This window comes from Habropoda laboriosa, unplaced genomic scaffold, assembly GCF_001263275.1.
Source record: "Habropoda laboriosa isolate 0110345459 unplaced genomic scaffold, ASM126327v1 scaffold801, whole genome shotgun sequence".
NCBI classification, from domain to species: domain Eukaryota; kingdom Metazoa; phylum Arthropoda; class Insecta; order Hymenoptera; family Apidae; genus Habropoda; species Habropoda laboriosa.
In genome coordinates, this window is record NW_017101026.1 from 877,360 (window position 1) to 893,998 (window position 16,639).

Genomic DNA, 16,639 nt, shown 5'->3' on the forward strand with positions numbered 1-16,639 from the left:
TCCGTAAGGTTGAGTAAGGGTGTCGTCCAAATTCGTGGAACTTTTGCACAATAGAAGTGACAAGATTTGAGGATCACCACGATCGATGGCTGCTGTTACAGGTGTTTTCAAATTTGGCGTAGGATAGTGCAAGCCTATCGCTGAACTGCAATTATTGCGACAACGATAACGTCGTTGAAGAGATGCAAATTTAAATACCTACTTTTTCAGTAGAAAGTCTCTAATTTGTCTGACGGTGGCGAACCTAAGAATCCACATAAATTTCTCCTCGACCGAATCTACGAGATATAATTTGATCAATGATAATTCTACAGCATCCACTGGTGCCTTACCGTTTCTTTCGGAACGAAATATCGCGTTCGACATCTTTCCAGATACGAGAGCCCTACATTTTGCGTTTGCGTTAACTCTAAATCGATCAAACATTCGGCGAGACCAAGTCGAAACATCGACGTGGAGATAGAAAATTTCGAAGCTAGATGCATTACTGTTTAATCTGTATTTTTCACGCTATTTTCTGGCAATTTTCCAAGTTTTCTGGGTGATTTTTGGGATTTCTGCGAGCTCGAAAAATTTTTGGATGCCTGGGAAATGATCGACTTACACTACTTGCTGATTCCGAATTTCGAGCGTCTGAGAAATGCTTGACTTGCACTACTTGCAACAATACTGGTATATCGTAACCTTTTGTAAAATACATTTTGCACAATTATCTTACAATAAATAATTGATTTTTTGACAAATAATTGCATTTCTTAATTTTTTTCAGACGTCGAAGTCCTTTCCTTGAATCCTGTAATTCGCATAAAAAGAACATCAATTTCTCGATTTTCAATAAAAGTTGTAAACAATTTCTAACTAATCTTCTGCGTGCAATTGTTAATTCAATACGAAATTAATAAATTAAGTTGTTTTATTAAGTTATATCGTGCAGCAAATTTATTTAACACTTCCAATAATTATATACTACCATTTAAATTGTTATTTAACGAGAAACAGTGTTCATTCTATAATTAAAGCAGTTGAAAATAAAGCAGAAAATTTATTTTACTATCTACATTATTATCAATTTTAAATTGCTCACTACATGCATTTGTTCTAATTTAGAATGACTATTGTGGGATCGGGGCCTCCGTGCCTCAAAAAAGGAGTAAATAACAGCAAGGAAATCGAGCGGGCGCCTTGGCTGAGAGCGTAGAGTCCCGGCTTCCCAACCCGTAGATCGTGGGTTCGATTCCTAGCTGGTTCCCTTCAAATTTTTCTACGCTCCTTGCATTATTTAATTAAAAGGGAAAAATTCAAAGAATTTCTACTTTAAAAACAAAAACTAACCTGATGATACTTTCGATTCTTCCTCCTATTGTCAATTAGCTGACTATCAGTAAAGGCCGTGTATATTGTGTGATTGAGATAATAGCCTTTATTTCTATCGCTACTGGCTGGATTATAATAGCGAAGACGTCTCAACTTCTCCTACATATTTCTCTCGCCTTTAGACCCTACAACCAGTTTAAAACCTAAAGTTTGCTTTGCCAGACAATATCTTCGAAATTTTCTACCTCTAACATCGATGTTTCGACTATTGGAATCACTCTAAAAATTCGAAATTTTCGATTTCCTTCCTTGAAATATAACTTATATTTTCGGCTTCTTCGTGACATTTCTTCTATCATCGTTTACAAACATGCGATTTCCAAAAATTACAGTTAAATATTTAAAAAAGCAAGAATAAAACTTGAATACTATAAAAAACAACAGAACCAAATTCGAGGAATTAAAACAAGCTAAAAGGTTGCTCAATTCCAGAATAATAAGGAACATCAAGTACATATTAAAAGTCCTTAAGAGTAGAATCAAATTCCGGGAACAACGTAAATACGAATCCAAACAGGTGTTTCCAGAAGATTAATCGAACCAGTCATAAACAGTAAACGAAGAAATCTTCCGAACAGATGCTACTAGTCACCCGACGACTTCTTTATTACAGTGAGCACCGGAAGGACAAGAGTCCAGTGACACCGTCCCTCCGTGAGGCTCATTCATTCGTGGACGTCGTTTCGCGTTCGAAGGCACTTCGAGACCGCGTACACTTTCTCTTCGAGGCGGGAACACGTGCCAAGGTGGCTGGAGAGCGGTGTACTAACCGTTTTCGACCAGTCAAAGTCTACTTTCTAGAGACGTTGCCCAGAACAAGTCGGAACTGCGTCAGCCATTAGAGTCGCTGCGTGCCTTTCGCTCTTTTTTAAACGTTCAATCGCTTGATTTACCATCGAGTAGGTACTCGTTTTTTCATGAATCTTGGCTACGACGAAACCGACGTACGATCGTTCAGGAGCAAGTGCTGAGGTGTTTACGTCAATCGAAGAAAGATGAAGTGATGGCAGATGTTACGAGGAGGTGGATATCGCGTGTTCTTGTGACAGTTTTGGCATGCGTGCTGTTTCCTGCTTACGGTACGTAGTACGTTACCCAAGGCGAACGATGACATAAGGAAACTGGGTTTTTTTCAACGGAAAACAGTTGAGAAATAAAGGCATTCAAGTCTCCGCTTGTCAAACGAAATTACGATAACTTCTCGGTAATTTCTCACGTATTCGATAGATTAATTATATACGAACGTGTCACCGTTTCTATAAATATGACAGCAATTCGAATATGAAAGCAGCGATCTCGTTTTCTCTGTTTTCTCTCGTGACCGTGATTCGGAACAAAGAACATCCGAGTAATTCGTAAGTTCGTTTTTTTTAATCGGTGCATGACTCACGGTCAAATGAAATCCACAGGTTTCGCCGAGTCAGATGGCGAGGAATACAAGGGCAAGTACCTTGGAAAGTTGAACGCGTATCATCATCAGGTATCTGGTGACGTTTACGTGGTCGACGAGTACACGTTGCTACTCACTTCATTCAGCTACGATGGAAACGGAGCTGATACTTTCTTTTGGGCTGGCGCGTCCAATCGGCCCGGCCCTCAAGGTTTCATCTTGCCAGACGAATGGGGCAAGTCAGTTCATCTCGATACGATACGAAACGAGGTACGGGAGAGATGAGAGATTAAAATACACCGTTTCTTTCAGAACGAATATCCTCGATCGATACTTCAACAAGGATTTCACTCTCACTCTACCGGACAATAAGAAAATAACCGATGTAAAATGGTTTGCTGTGTACGATCTGGGAAGCCAGGTATTTTATATTAATTACGGTTCTCTTTTTTTCGTATGTGCGATCATCTCGAGTTAACTATGATATTTTACTTAGAATACGTTCGGAGATGTATATATTCCCGAAGAATTCGATCCACCAACACCACAGAAAATCTCTCAATTGACGAAACGATCCCATGGAGTGTCTTCTGAGCCTATAATAATCATGGACTCGAAAACTATCAAAATTCCAGAATTCTCGTACGATGGACTGGGAGTAGACACTTATTTCTGGGTAGGTGTTGGTCCTCAACCTTCCAGCAAAGGGACGAAGATCCCCGACGAGTATGGCTAGTAAGTAATCCAATGAAAGTATTTTAATAAGTGACAAATTTTTCAATTTTAACGAGTATTTTTATCGTTTTCTATTAGCCTGGACGCACTTCGTGCTTACAAAGAGGAAGACGTGATTATTCAACTACCTGGAGACCTGACAGTCTTCAATATCGATTGGTTGAGCGTGTTCGACGTGAAGACCAAGTCCAACTACGGCTCTGTTATCATTCCAGATGGACTGAACGTACCCCCTTCGCTAGTAAAAGTAATACATTCTTTCAATTTCTCGCTATTCGTGGAGTAAGAACTAAAAGTACCACTGATCGATCCATCAAAGTACAGGTGATCAAGCACACGAATCCTCTGCCGAATTGTGTTCAACTTCACAAACGATTTCAAGTCAGCTGGGAGATCTTCGGTCCGCAGATCACTGTGCAATTAGCTGGCCAAGTCAGTGAGTACAACAGGGTCCCTTTTCCGTTATTTCTCTCTTATATCGTGTTAATTGTGCTTAGACGAGGATGAATATATGGCCTTTGGACTTTCTGGTTCCGAAACTTCTAGCCAAATGGAAGGCGCGGATGTTGCGGTTACTTATATCGACGACACCAGAGGCTACGCTGTAGATTATAATATCACCGCGAAAGCACCGGTGTGTAAATGGAAATAATCTCAGATAAACATACTCCAAGCTGAATTCATTCATTTTTTATCCTGTGAACAGTGTGGAAAGGTGCTTGGTCAATACAAAGGAGTCTGTAGGGACGAATTATTCGGTGGTCAGGATAATAACCAGTTGTATACTGCTGTGAGAGAAGATGGAATTAATATTATCACTTATAGACGTATGCTTACTTCGTGTAAGTTACCGGTTAAGCCTTAGTAAGAAAAGAAAGAGAGATACACAAGTTACACTGGCTAATTTATGGATTACAGCTGATCCAGGAGATAAGGAATATCCAACAGATCGGCCAATTTACGTGGTATGGGCTTTGGGAAGATTGGACGAGAAGAAAGAGCCTAATTTCCACGACGTATACCCAAAGAGTGATCTGAAATTAGAATTGGCTCGTTCGGAGCCTGAGAATACATGCATGGATTTCACAGAAAATAACGAGAAGCTAATGTAAGTGGTGATTATTGATCTATAATTGTATAAATAGCTATAATTGTGAATGTTACTTCATCAGAGAACCTTGGGAGAAGGCAGAGATATTCGACAGAAGTATTAGAACATTTAAAGCCACGATTGGTCCTTCTGGAGGCAAAAAGGGTTACCAAGGAATTACAGGTTTGATAAAGATATTATAACGTTGATATTTCATGTCAAACGGTATAATAATTTCCCATGTTTGGCAGGACAAACCTCTACAGGTTTAGCGTGGTATATCGAGGGCCAATTGGTACCCGAATTGTACCTGCGTAGAGGATTAACTTATAACTTCCGGATTCATGGAGGAAACAATCCTCATAGCCCGAATTTGTATCACCCATTGATCATAACTAATGAACCACACGGTGGATACGATAAGCTCAGTGATGCAGCGCAGAGTAAAATTAGAGTTCTGGCTGGCGTAGAGTTCACCAGGAGAGGTCAACCGAGACCAACTGCAGGTTCGTCAAATATTGCAATTATATGTGTATTACTAAAAAAAAAAAAGAAAGAAGAATTAATCGTTGATTTCTCAGTTGGACCACTTTGTTTGAGCAAACATAACGATCGAGATCGAAGATTGGACGATGACTTTACAACGTTCAGACAATTTAACAGAACGTTACTGAGCACATGTGAACCAGGTAAGGCATTATAAAAAAATGTCTGTTTCTTTTATGCGTTGAATTGCTTTATTTCTCGATCGTAGGGGAAGGTGGAGTCTTAGAAGTTACACCGAACTCTTCGTGGCCAGATATCGTGTACTATAATTCGTTTACCCATGCAAACATGGGCTGGAAAATACACGTAGTGGATGCTTACTCGAGAAACATCGCGGCTGTACGAGAATTATCGTTACTCGTCGGAATAACGGCTGTGTTTTTTCATTTGTTATAAAGCTAGATATATGAGTAAATTGCTAAGATTAGTCGTACCTTCTTGCTATGCAAACATGAAATGACTGATTTTAGTGAATAGATCGAGAGGACAGAGATTCGATCACGACAAGTACGGAATGTCTAGTTCCTACGTAATAAATGAATCAAAATCGGGAAGAGATCAATCGAGTGTGCGTATAAAACTAAAAACACGTTAGATGTGTAAAATAATCATTGTTCTTTTTTTTTATTAATAAGTAACGCTCTTCAGTTGTGTGATAAGTTTATAAGTATTATTATTGCAATATAATATTTCGAGATTGTTTCGCTTTTGTGAGATAAGAAATATCGTGCTAAGTTCTGTGTAAACCGGTGAATATGTCTCGAAAATGAAACGTTTGTTGTTCAGTGCCTACATAATATGTCTGTACTTACATATTTTGCACTTTACAAATTTAGATATTTTATGTTTCTTTTTTTTTTTCTAAAGTGAATAAATAGATTATAGCAAAACATACCGAAAAATATTCTTAATACATATAAACATGTTATATTCTTACATTAAACTTGTTCTTCCATTCCATAATTCCAAGAATTTTATAAGAATGCGTGTTACTGTAACAGTATGGCAATGTCCAAATATGGTACATCTTTGGCATTAAAATTGATAGCCACATTTTTTATATTTTATTTCACGGATCTTTAGGCGCTTCGTATTATTATTATTTATAACATTTCTTTTTCGTAAAATGAGAGTGAAAAAAGCTTACTCGATAATTCGAAATTTTCGATCGCTTAAAAGTTACACTTACAATGTAATGTCAATCCTCTTAGACTGATCTAACGTTATAAGATGTCCCAGCTAATGATTTATGTACAAAGTAAACCGATATTGAAGAAAGTGGCACATTACAATATCTAACATAAAACTTATGAAAACGCCTCTATTTAAACCAGTCTTCTCAAGTTGGGTACTTCGACATTTTTACATTTTTTAAATCAATTACTCATCGTCCTAGATGAAATGTCTGTTTCAAAAATATTACCTTCCTCCATAAAACGTAAGATCGTGCCAAAGTATAAGAAACTTAATCGTATCGGATATAGAACTATCTGTTTTTGGAAAATTTTTATCATTTTTAAGGTAATCGATATATCCTTATACGTTTGTTTTAAGCTGGCTTTGGAAAAATATTATATATATATACGTATATACATTTGTGTAGTAAACATTGGTGCGTCTTTTACAATTGAATTTTGTTCTATAAGTGATTGAAAGGAGAAATGTGAATGTACATTTTCCACTTACTATTCATTATTCTCTATGAGATTCCACAAATTGGTACAGTGTTTCAGGCACATCTGTGTCTGTTCTACAGCGAATGCCGTATTTCAAAATAGCTTGGGCAGCGTAACATCGAAGAGTAATATACTTCATAAGGTTCACGGTGTTCATTGAATTAGAGGATATTAACTGCAACGGAGTTATTCTTGCTTTGTTTGGTATATCCAAATGTGCACCATAGTCCAGCAATAATTTTACTATCTGTAAGCAATGAACAATCGAATAGTTAAATTTCTAGACTTACTTGTAACAGTAAATCGAAATATTTACCGAATTTTGAAAATTATATGGATCGCTTGCTATGTGCAGGGGTGTTGACCGCCATTCATTTCTCGCATTAACATTTGCTCCGCATTCCAAAAGTAACCGAACAACTTCTAAATGAGGAAAAATTGTCTGCAAAGGGAATTCATATTTTATTTATATTTGGTATAATTTATATATGGATTCCATACAAGGAAACCAGGATTAACAGAAAAAATCACGAACTAACAGTATTCGTTTTCCAAACGCAAAAATGTAACAACGTATCTTCCGTGTACGCGGACCTAGGATCTTGTTTAACTAAATTACGGACTAATTTTCTGGTTAGTGCCTTTTCCTCGTCTGATGTTCCCGTTTGTACCAATAAGTAAATGAGATATGTCACGCATTTTAAGATTCGTTCGTAGCTCTCTCGTTGTCGCTTATGTACTGGCCGTTTCTATAATGAAATAAGTCTATTGTATAAAATAAGAATAGTAAGTAATTATATAAATTATATTTACTGTCAATTACCTCCAAGAGTTCCTTAGCTTCTATTAACTGACTCGTAAGTAATTTAAATATTGCTACTACATCGCAAAACCTGGGTTTTTCTTTATCTTGATTGTGATCTACAGCCTCTAACGTTTTCTCGTTTAATTCAACCATGAGTCTTATAAGAGCTCGAGCAGTATAACACGTATCTGCATGTAAAATCTGCAAATATAACAGTTAAAAAAGAAAACAAATATTTAATAGATACTATTACAAACGGTATTAAATTACCGAATCTTTTTCCACCCGAATTTCTAATGCTCTGTGCCATAAATCGATGCAATTTTGATACCTGTCACAAATAAAATACAAAGACGTGAATTTAATAAGATAAAAATTTTATAAAACTTTCATATAGGTATATATACATATACATAATTACATGAATGCATCCGCATACAAAGCTCCTCTAAACATTAGTCGGAATAACGTATCCTTGTGGTGTGGACCCAAAATTCTTTCACATATTAATAAACATTGTATTCTCGTAGCATCTAAATCAAGTGCAATTTCATTAAGTTCTTCTATTGTTGTAAATTCAGTTGCATTTTTGTATATTTCACGTTTCGGTAGCACAGGCCTTTTTGGTAAAGGAACACCATTTACTGCATTAGCACTTCTAATATCTAGTGCAGTACGCCAAAATTTTAATGCATTTTGAGTATTGTTATTATCATCAAAACATGTAGCTCCCATTAATTCATGTGCATCTGCTAATCTTTCAGGAGTATAAGGTATTGTTTCCACTAAAATATAATGAATAATGTTATGATGAAATTTAAATAATTGCACACATTTCTTTCAATGACTGCATTTCAGTTACCTAAATATTCAAAAATTTCAATAGCTGCTTTTAAACATGCTGTTTGAAGAGCATCATCATTATATCTAGATCTGAGGTAAGGATCTGCATTATGCTTCAGGAGAAGCTTAGTTGTTTCAAGCCTATGCTCCTGAACAGCATAATGTAAGGCAGTCTTATTTTGAATATCTGTTGCATTTACATCAGCACCGCTGCATATGAGAAAGGAACATAATTCTACAGTCTGTATAGAGTTTATCAAACATGTTCCACCACTAAAATTGGGTATAAGTATATCAGCACCATTCTCTACCAGATATTTAACAACATCTAAAAAAGAGAAAAAAAATCCTGATTTATATTAAAAAGTTTGAAAATGTTTTTTATAGTCTTACAGTATAATGTTAAGATGAAATTCTAAACAGTAAGTAAGCGCTACGGCGTATCGCGCGACTGGCCGCTGCACACTACCGCATGTAGCTAATCCAATACAATTTAATCAAGGGCGAGTTTTTGATCAGCATTCCAAGTTAACCCAAAGCATTTCGCGGACAATACGAAACTTTGACAGATCTCGGTAAACCAAATGAAGGATTATTTTTCGGCAAGAATAATGGCAAACTTTTGGCAAACGACCTGTGTAACCTTAACCTCTGCGGGATTTTTTGGCAGATCACAGTAGAGCTAGGTACTGGGATACCTTAGGAACGCGCTAGAATTCAGCCTACCCGACTAACCCCTGACACACGGAATGCAATCACGCCATACTCGATTTATTAACGATACGTATTCTACGCGCAACATGTTAAATCGGGAAAGAAAAAATCTCTCTCTCTCTAGCTATTTGTTTGCCTATAGTATGTTTTAAAACATGCTATTAAAAAATTACACCTATTAAGTATAGATCTTGGCAAATGAACTACTGATATTGACCTACCTACAGTTTTACTTTTGTTATATATATATACATATAATTATTTGTGTACAGTATATTAATCACATTGAAGAGCAATTGCAGATTTAATATGATTTTTATGCAGTTAGTATGTATTATACACTTTAAAGAAGCACATTACCTATGTAGCTCATGAAACAAGCTGATCTCACAGCAGTTGAACCAGAATCTGAAAGTTCATTAACTTTAGCCCCATAATATACCAGCCACTTAACTACTGGAAGTTTTCCAGAAACTGCTGCACACCACAATGGTGTAACATAATGCACTGATCGATCATCAGGTATCTCATACCTTCCTTTCTGTTCAATATCTGCATGACACACTGTTATAAGGTATTTCACAATTTCTACAATTCCTCTGTTGCACGCAATGAATAAAGGAGCACAACCATTCTGAAGCTCTGACACAATTTTTTTTCTTACTGTTGTTTTATGTCTTTCTAAAGAATTTCTTAGTTCTATTGATAAGTGTCCTTCGGGTGAGACATGTTTACATTCTTCCATAAGAATACAGAATAATAATTCACAATCCACCCCAGTTGGTGAATCATCGTATTCTTTTAACATTGTTTCCCTAATGAGCTGGAAAAAATAAAATCAATTCCATGATCATTATTATTGTTTAAAAGCGAAAATGAATAAATATCACTTCTCAATATGTATTTATAATTTATCATAGTAAAGCAATTAAAAAAAAAAAAAAAAACAGGAAAAACTGTACCTATATAACGTTCGAACATTAACATTCGCAATATGGTGAATACGTATACAGGGTGTTCCGTACTAAATAACACAAACTGCAAGAGATAATTCTGGACGATGAAACAAAACGAAAATCAGTAAGAAAACATTTTCGAATTTGACTGAATTTTCATTAATTATACAAACAATTAGAAATGATCCTAGGGCCTGGAAAATTGCGTAGTATCAGCGAATATGGTGCAGCTTTAGATACGCGGTTCAGTAGTCCTCAAAGTTAATGCGCATCATGGTTTTAGGCCATAAATTTAAGGTCTGAAACAAATTTTTAATCGTTTCAAGCTAAAAAATGAAGCTGAATTCAAAATTATTTTATTCCTCATTTCCGTCGTATTTCGTCTTCTAGAATGATCCCTTGCAAGTCGTACCATTTGTCGTCGAACACCTTGTATAGCAATATGAACTGGCATTTCCACACAACGCAATGCACAGAACTGTGTTAAAGAGAAAGGCGTCACAAGTAAAGAGATTCGAAGTTTCTCGCGTTTCCTCGCGTAAGCACAGCTCGATATTTTTTGGACTATGAATGAAATGCACTCTTCAAAGCAAGCAACATAAAAGAAATGTCTCATGGAGAGAGGCACTCGTAAAAAAACAGGCAAAACTGTTCAACGTTCGTCGTGAACTTCGGCCGAGAAAAAGCGAACTTACTTGCAGCATAGTCAACGATCAACCAACAAATAAAACAATATGAACGCTCCGTATATCCCTAAGTGACAGACTGCAAACGATAAATCACGTGATTAGGTGTTGAATCACGTGACACCGTTTGCGTATGCGCGAATGAAATTTCATTCAATTTCAAATCGTGGTTATCTAACAAATTCATTTCCTTTATTTATCATTCGAAATAAATGGTAGCGAAGAGACTATGCACTTCCTTCTCTTCGCTATTTTACATAAGATATATCGACCTATAGAATTATGGTATTACTGAAGATTCAAATGCATTACGAGACACATACTGGTGCACTTATTATGGCGGGTTCATTCTTGCTTAGAATACACCAACTTTCTCCGAAGGTGAAACTTCTTGCAACGAGAAAGTTAATAACACCGGAATCATTTTCCGTGCAGATTGTTCATTTTCCTATCACAATTGGCACCACTTCTACTATACGATGCAATTTACATCAATCTTTATCGTTTTAAATGTAAAATTAAGTGTACTATAATACAACAATTAATGTAACGAGTTCAAAAGATATATATTTAGCTTTTACAAAGAAACAATCTTTTTCTTCTATCGAGCCACCTATAACAAGTATTTATTCTTCACTTGATATTGAAATTATTATGTACTGCGATTGCAAACGTACGTGCATGTTTACACGGAAGTGTCCTGGAAAAGAAAGTTGTTTTAACTAAAAAAAAAAAAAAAGAAAGCAGAGAGCAGATGTCAATATCTCGTGGGCATTCTCATTCCGTTGCAGGCTGCAGATACATTAGCATCTAGACCCTGGTCGTACAGTGTTTTATACCAGTTATTTAAACGAAATTACACACCGAGTGAGTGTTTGCACGATTAGATAAACGAACCATTACTTGATTCTGTTCTTACATTGATTATACTGTTTTCAGTGGAGAAAAAATCTATCAGCTTTACCACGATCGAGGGAGATGTGGGACAAAGACTGGACAAGATGTTCCACGTGAAATCCAGCTTCCTAAGAGTGCAACCGAGTCACTGTTTATTGCCGCCCAATTTCGTATTTTACGCCACTAAAATACGAGACATGGAAATTTACGAGGACGACGTGTGGATGGTGTCGTATCCACGAACTGGTAAAATTACGGAAATGGACGCATTTTTAAAATTCCGTTTGTAAAATAAGACTAAATTTTATTTTCTTTTTTTTTTTTTCATAAACTGTAGGTAGTCACTGGGCACAGGAAATGGCATGGTGTATTGGAAATAACTTCGATTACAAAAATGCTCAAACATTATTGGTCATACGTAATCCATTGCTCGAGTAAGTTTCGGTGTAAAATTATGAAGGAATTTCTGTACAAGGAGGAAAAGAATTGCTTAAATAAATGATTTATTTAGAGCTTCGTCGTTGATGGTCACAGGAGAATACGTGGAATGGTTCACGAAATTAGGTGATTCGGTTGAAAATGTAATCAAGATGCCACGAATCAGATACGTAAAATCTCATCTCCCTTTGGAATTATTACCGCAGCAAATCCATCAGAAAAAACCGAAAGTATTTATTGTAGTTTTTATACACTGTATAAAAGCAGGAAAAAAAAGATGTAGAATACAATTGTGAACGTTTCAGATTATCTACATTGCTAGAAATCCAAAGGATACCTGTGTCAGCTTTTATCATTATTGTAGAAAATTTCACAACATAACGGGAAGCTTCGAGGATTTTGCCGAGTTGTGTCTGGAAGACAGCGGTACGTATCGATGAGAAATGCGTTTATAAATTGATCGAAAAATGTTACTTTCTATTTCAGCGCCGATGGGTCCGTTCTGGAACCACGTTTTAAAATTCTGGGCGATAAGAGATCAAGAGAACGTGTTATTCTTAACCTACGAAGAGATGAAGAAAGTAAGCTGTTGGCAAATCCGTGATTTTAGAAGTAACTTTCTAAATTTGTTAAACGATGAATTTTCAGGATCAAGAGAAGGCGATCAAGAGAACGGCAAAATTTTTGGGAAAAACCGTGACCGATGAACAAATCGCCGAGCTTAGCGAACACTTGAAATTTTCGAAGATGGCAGCCAATCCCGCCATAAATTTGGAGCACATTTTACCACAGAAGGACGTTCCTGAAAATGATAAATTTATAAGAAAAGGTAAAATTGGTGACTGGAGAAACTACATGTCCGAGGAACTGTCTGAAAGATTCGATGAATGGACGGAGAAACATTTACGCGGAAGTGGCCTCGACTTCGATAGGGAAGTGATCTCGTGCAACGAAGAATAAAAACTATTTATTGAATACTATCTATTAAAATGTGTATATCTTAAGTATAAATACTGTAAGGAAACATGTAAAGTAATTGTATTTTTTAAATATATCGTTATGGCCGTACTCATTATTAATGTACAATGTACAAATACGTAGTCTCATGTAAATGCACGTGAGATTAGACTCCCACAAAACTGTTGGCATTTTTGTCCAAGAAATAGTAAGATAAAATAGTAAGAAAAATGTGCATCTCTGTATACATTCGGTAATTAGAAATTAGTGCTATTAAGTGTTAATTACGATGCACGTTTATACGTAGTGTAAGACCGGTTTTCTGTTAATGGGCATCAACTTTGGATTTTCATATTCGAGTGGATTCAAAATGCGCATCTCTGTATACATTCGGTAATTAGAAATTAGTGCTATTAAGTGTTAATTACGATGCACGTTTATATGTAGTGTAAGACCGGTTTTCTGTTAATGGGCATCAACTTTGGATTTTCATATTCGAGTGGATTCTAATTTGATACGATTTAACATAGTAATGAACTAAGGTTAGAGTGACGAATGGAATGTTCAATGGACTAAGCTGTTTGTTCACCTAATTTGTCTAAAAGTGCTCGTATAATATAAATCTTGTTCGAGACTCGCGCCTGTGAGTTTTTGTCTATCCTCAACGTACGACGTTGTATGTCAAAGCAAAGATGGCGTTGATTCGTGTTGTGTCAGGTGTTTAGTTTCTTTAAATTTTGTCGAAGTCTGACATTGCATACGACCGTGACACTTTCGTTGGTTATTTACGCAACTCTCGCCCTTGTCGAAGATCGTCAACTGAAAAAAAACTCGGAGGCATCTGTCAAGAGTCACGTGTAATATTGCCCGCTAGTGGCATCTCGCACTTAACCTTAGTCTTTTACGGTATTGTACGATCTTCTTCGAAATTTGGAAAAATTTTGGCGAATCGACGTCGATGTTATTTCTTTTATCGAAGAAGGGATCGAAAAATTTGATCGATTTAGATACCGAACACGGTATCGATCACGATCATTAACACTGTAAAATAAAAGAAGAATTCGAAATATTTCAGTAAACTTTCGTGTTCGAATTGTACGTTTTTGAGCTTTGTTTACGAAGTGCTAGATCATTTTTGAGTTGTCAAATATATTTGGTTGAATGCTGGTGAAATTTACACCTGGCTGAAATGCCTAAAATAAGATCCAGGCAAGCAAATAGCCTCTGGTTAAGGCAACGTGAATTGGGTATAAAGTTCCCTTTGGGACATGCTGATCGTTTTCATAAAACCCTTTATTCCTCTATACAACCAGTAACTTCTTGGGATCATGCATTACCTGCTGCTGCCCACGGAGGAGTTTTTAATCTCGAATATTCTCCAGATGGGTTAGTATGTGAATGTTGTGAACTCTTGAATTTCTCTTTGAACAGTATGCAGATTAGTGACACTTGGATTATTGTTACATTACAGTTCTTTGTTATTGGCAGCATGTGAAAAAAAAAGTATCTTAATGTTTGATCCTTTGAGAAGGAGGTTGATTCATGCGATCGATAATGCTCACAATGATTGTGTGAATTGTGTTAGGTATGTATAGAGCTTGTTTCAGTCGATGCTTTGTCTAAACTTTGCTTAGTAATAACGATTATCATTTACAATAGGTTTTTGGACCAACGTATGTTTGCAACATGTTCAGATGATAGCACTGTAGCCCTTTGGGATGCTAGAAACTTAAAGCAGAGAATAAGAACCCTTCGAGGCCATTCAAATTGGGTTAAAAATATAGAGTATAGCTCAAAAGATAGTTTGTTATTAACTAGTGGCTTTGATGGTAGCATATATACTTGGGACATTAATAGCTTCACAGAGAATAGTATTCTGTATACTCGAGTATTTCACACAAATGGACTGATGCGTACTAGACTTAGTCCAGATGCCAGTAAAATGTTAATAAGTACCACTTCTGGATACCTCATCATTATACACAACCTTAAATTAAGCACATTAACCCAAGACTTGGCAGGATTTCGAGTGCGTTCGACTTTTTCATTTTTCCCATCTTATCGCGCACATTGTATCACGCAAGATTACGGTTGATTTTTGTTTTCAGCCTAACATGTACCGATTAATGCAATCGTCTCAAACTACGATACCAAACGTGGCTAGTTTCACGCATCTCTTTTCTCCTTCGCGAGCACATAACAGAGTAGAGTTTTTAACGGACTTCCCCGTTGGCGATGACGCCGAGATAATATCTAGCTTACAGGTGCATCCTCATGGATGGTGTGCTTTGTCTAGGAATGTCAGCAACGGAGAGAAATCCGAGGTTGGTTTCGACAAATAAATACGATTCATTCGATTCCTGTGTATCTCTATTAAACTTGTATTTCGTTCGTTTGCTCCAGTGGACTTGCGTTCACGACATACAGGAGCGCGACGTATCCGGTACAGCGGACCAGACAAAAGAGGGCGAGGAGGCAGCGCCTCAATTTAACGAAGTAACCGTGGACGAATTCGAGGATTTCCAGCAACCTCAACCCTCTCGTTCCGGTATAACATCATCCTTTTTAATAGAAAGTCCGAACAATCGCGTCAGGGTAGTTCACACCACGTCCGACACGAGATCAAACTCTGTTGGACCTTCGGATAACTCACAATCGGTCAGATCTTCGAGAATCAACTGGCAGACAACATCTCGCAGAGGTTCGCGGTCACAATCGAGAAACTCTCGTCTAGATAGAAACGCCACCAGAGCGAATTTCGGTGCGATCGAAGTCAGTTCGAGTTCTAGTTCGTCTGACTCTCGAGTAAGCGTGGACAGAGAGGATAGACAAGAGGATAGGTACATATACGCGGCGGACATTCACGAGGGCATGCAAGAGGAAGGTTCAGGCGATCAGGATAGGGATTCCGAGCAGGATTACAGACCACCACGACCAAATTCGCATTTGAACTACATAAGATCGCGTAATATGACCGACAACTTTTCCACAGGTAACATAGAACTGCACGTAAGTACTACAGATGTTTGGGAAGCGCACGTGGCGATTAGGGAGGCTAGGCTTCGAAGGGAGAGAGATTGGCTTTCTAGATCGAGCAACAATACCGTTGTCATAATCGGCGATAGGATCAGAGTTCAGAATAGAAACAGGCAAGGTCAACAAACGATGTACGCGATTCCTAGAAATCGTATGATTCACCAAAACACACCTAGGTTAACGCATTACATAGAGGAGCCTAACGTTGGATCTGGTTATATCAAAGAGTTGTGTTTCTCAGTGGACGGTAGGTTAATATGTTCACCGTTCGGATACGGTGTACGGTTGTTAGCGTTTTCTAGCGACTGTTCCGAATTATCCAATTGTGTTCCTCCCTATAACGAGTCTGTACAGCTGCACGAATTGGCGACGAACGTTAGTCATTCTGGCATCGTGGTCAGTACAAAGTTTTCACCGAGGCATTGTTTGCTAGTATCCGGTTGTTTAAGTGGAAAGATCGTTTGGCATCAACCGGTGGTTTAGTGAGATTGATACA

General features: G+C 37.2%; 5 protein-coding genes across 5 annotated transcripts in view; 3 read left to right on the forward strand and 2 right to left on the reverse strand.

Moving 5' to 3' along the window:
* The window catches only part of LOC108577885 (putative ankyrin repeat protein RF_0381), a 990-nt gene extending 624 nt beyond the window's left edge, over window positions 1–366 (reverse strand). The window contains 3 exon segments of the mRNA XM_017941104.1: window positions 1–145; window positions 203–278; window positions 333–366. The exon segment at window positions 1–145 is cut by the window's left edge and continues 3 nt beyond it. Of these exon segments, the coding sequence (XP_017796593.1) occupies window positions 1–145; window positions 203–278; window positions 333–366 (255 nt within the window).
* A 2,011-nt stretch (window positions 367–2,377) lies between these two features.
* On the forward strand, window positions 2,378–5,553 carry LOC108577974 (protein Skeletor, isoforms B/C). Its single transcript, XM_017941213.1, has 13 exons — window positions 2,378–2,453; window positions 2,784–3,003; window positions 3,077–3,185; window positions 3,261–3,499; window positions 3,578–3,746; window positions 3,824–3,935; window positions 3,997–4,133; window positions 4,206–4,341; window positions 4,418–4,607; window positions 4,672–4,772; window positions 4,841–5,095; window positions 5,171–5,278; window positions 5,344–5,553. The coding sequence occupies exons 1-13, from the start codon at window positions 2,378–2,380 to the stop codon at window positions 5,529–5,531; spliced, it is 2,040 nt and encodes a 679-aa protein (XP_017796702.1). The 3' UTR covers window positions 5,532–5,553.
* Window positions 5,554–6,694: 1,141 nt separating this feature from the next.
* Window positions 6,695–10,874, reverse strand: LOC108577973 (protein fem-1 homolog CG6966). The gene is made up of 9 exons (XM_017941212.1): window positions 10,825–10,874; window positions 9,534–9,996; window positions 8,479–8,787; window positions 8,038–8,401; window positions 7,887–7,947; window positions 7,635–7,817; window positions 7,351–7,560; window positions 7,128–7,253; window positions 6,695–7,058 (listed from the first exon to the last, which is right to left on the reverse strand). Exons 1-9 carry the CDS (start codon window positions 10,831–10,833, stop codon window positions 6,828–6,830), a joined length of 1,956 nt encoding a protein of 651 aa, XP_017796701.1. The 5' UTR covers window positions 10,834–10,874; the 3' UTR covers window positions 6,695–6,827.
* A 223-nt stretch (window positions 10,875–11,097) lies between these two features.
* LOC108577886 (estrogen sulfotransferase-like) lies at window positions 11,098–13,110 on the forward strand. The gene is made up of 8 exons (XM_017941105.1): window positions 11,098–11,196; window positions 11,607–11,682; window positions 11,755–11,958; window positions 12,050–12,146; window positions 12,224–12,380; window positions 12,456–12,576; window positions 12,637–12,731; window positions 12,799–13,110. The coding sequence occupies exons 1-8, from the start codon at window positions 11,098–11,100 to the stop codon at window positions 13,108–13,110; spliced, it is 1,161 nt and encodes a 386-aa protein (XP_017796594.1).
* A 1,186-nt stretch (window positions 13,111–14,296) lies between these two features.
* LOC108577935 (DDB1- and CUL4-associated factor 10) lies at window positions 14,297–16,639 on the forward strand. Its single transcript, XM_017941165.1, has 5 exons — window positions 14,297–14,493; window positions 14,579–14,692; window positions 14,767–15,136; window positions 15,216–15,431; window positions 15,511–16,639. The coding sequence occupies exons 1-5, from the start codon at window positions 14,297–14,299 to the stop codon at window positions 16,624–16,626; spliced, it is 2,013 nt and encodes a 670-aa protein (XP_017796654.1). The 3' UTR covers window positions 16,627–16,639.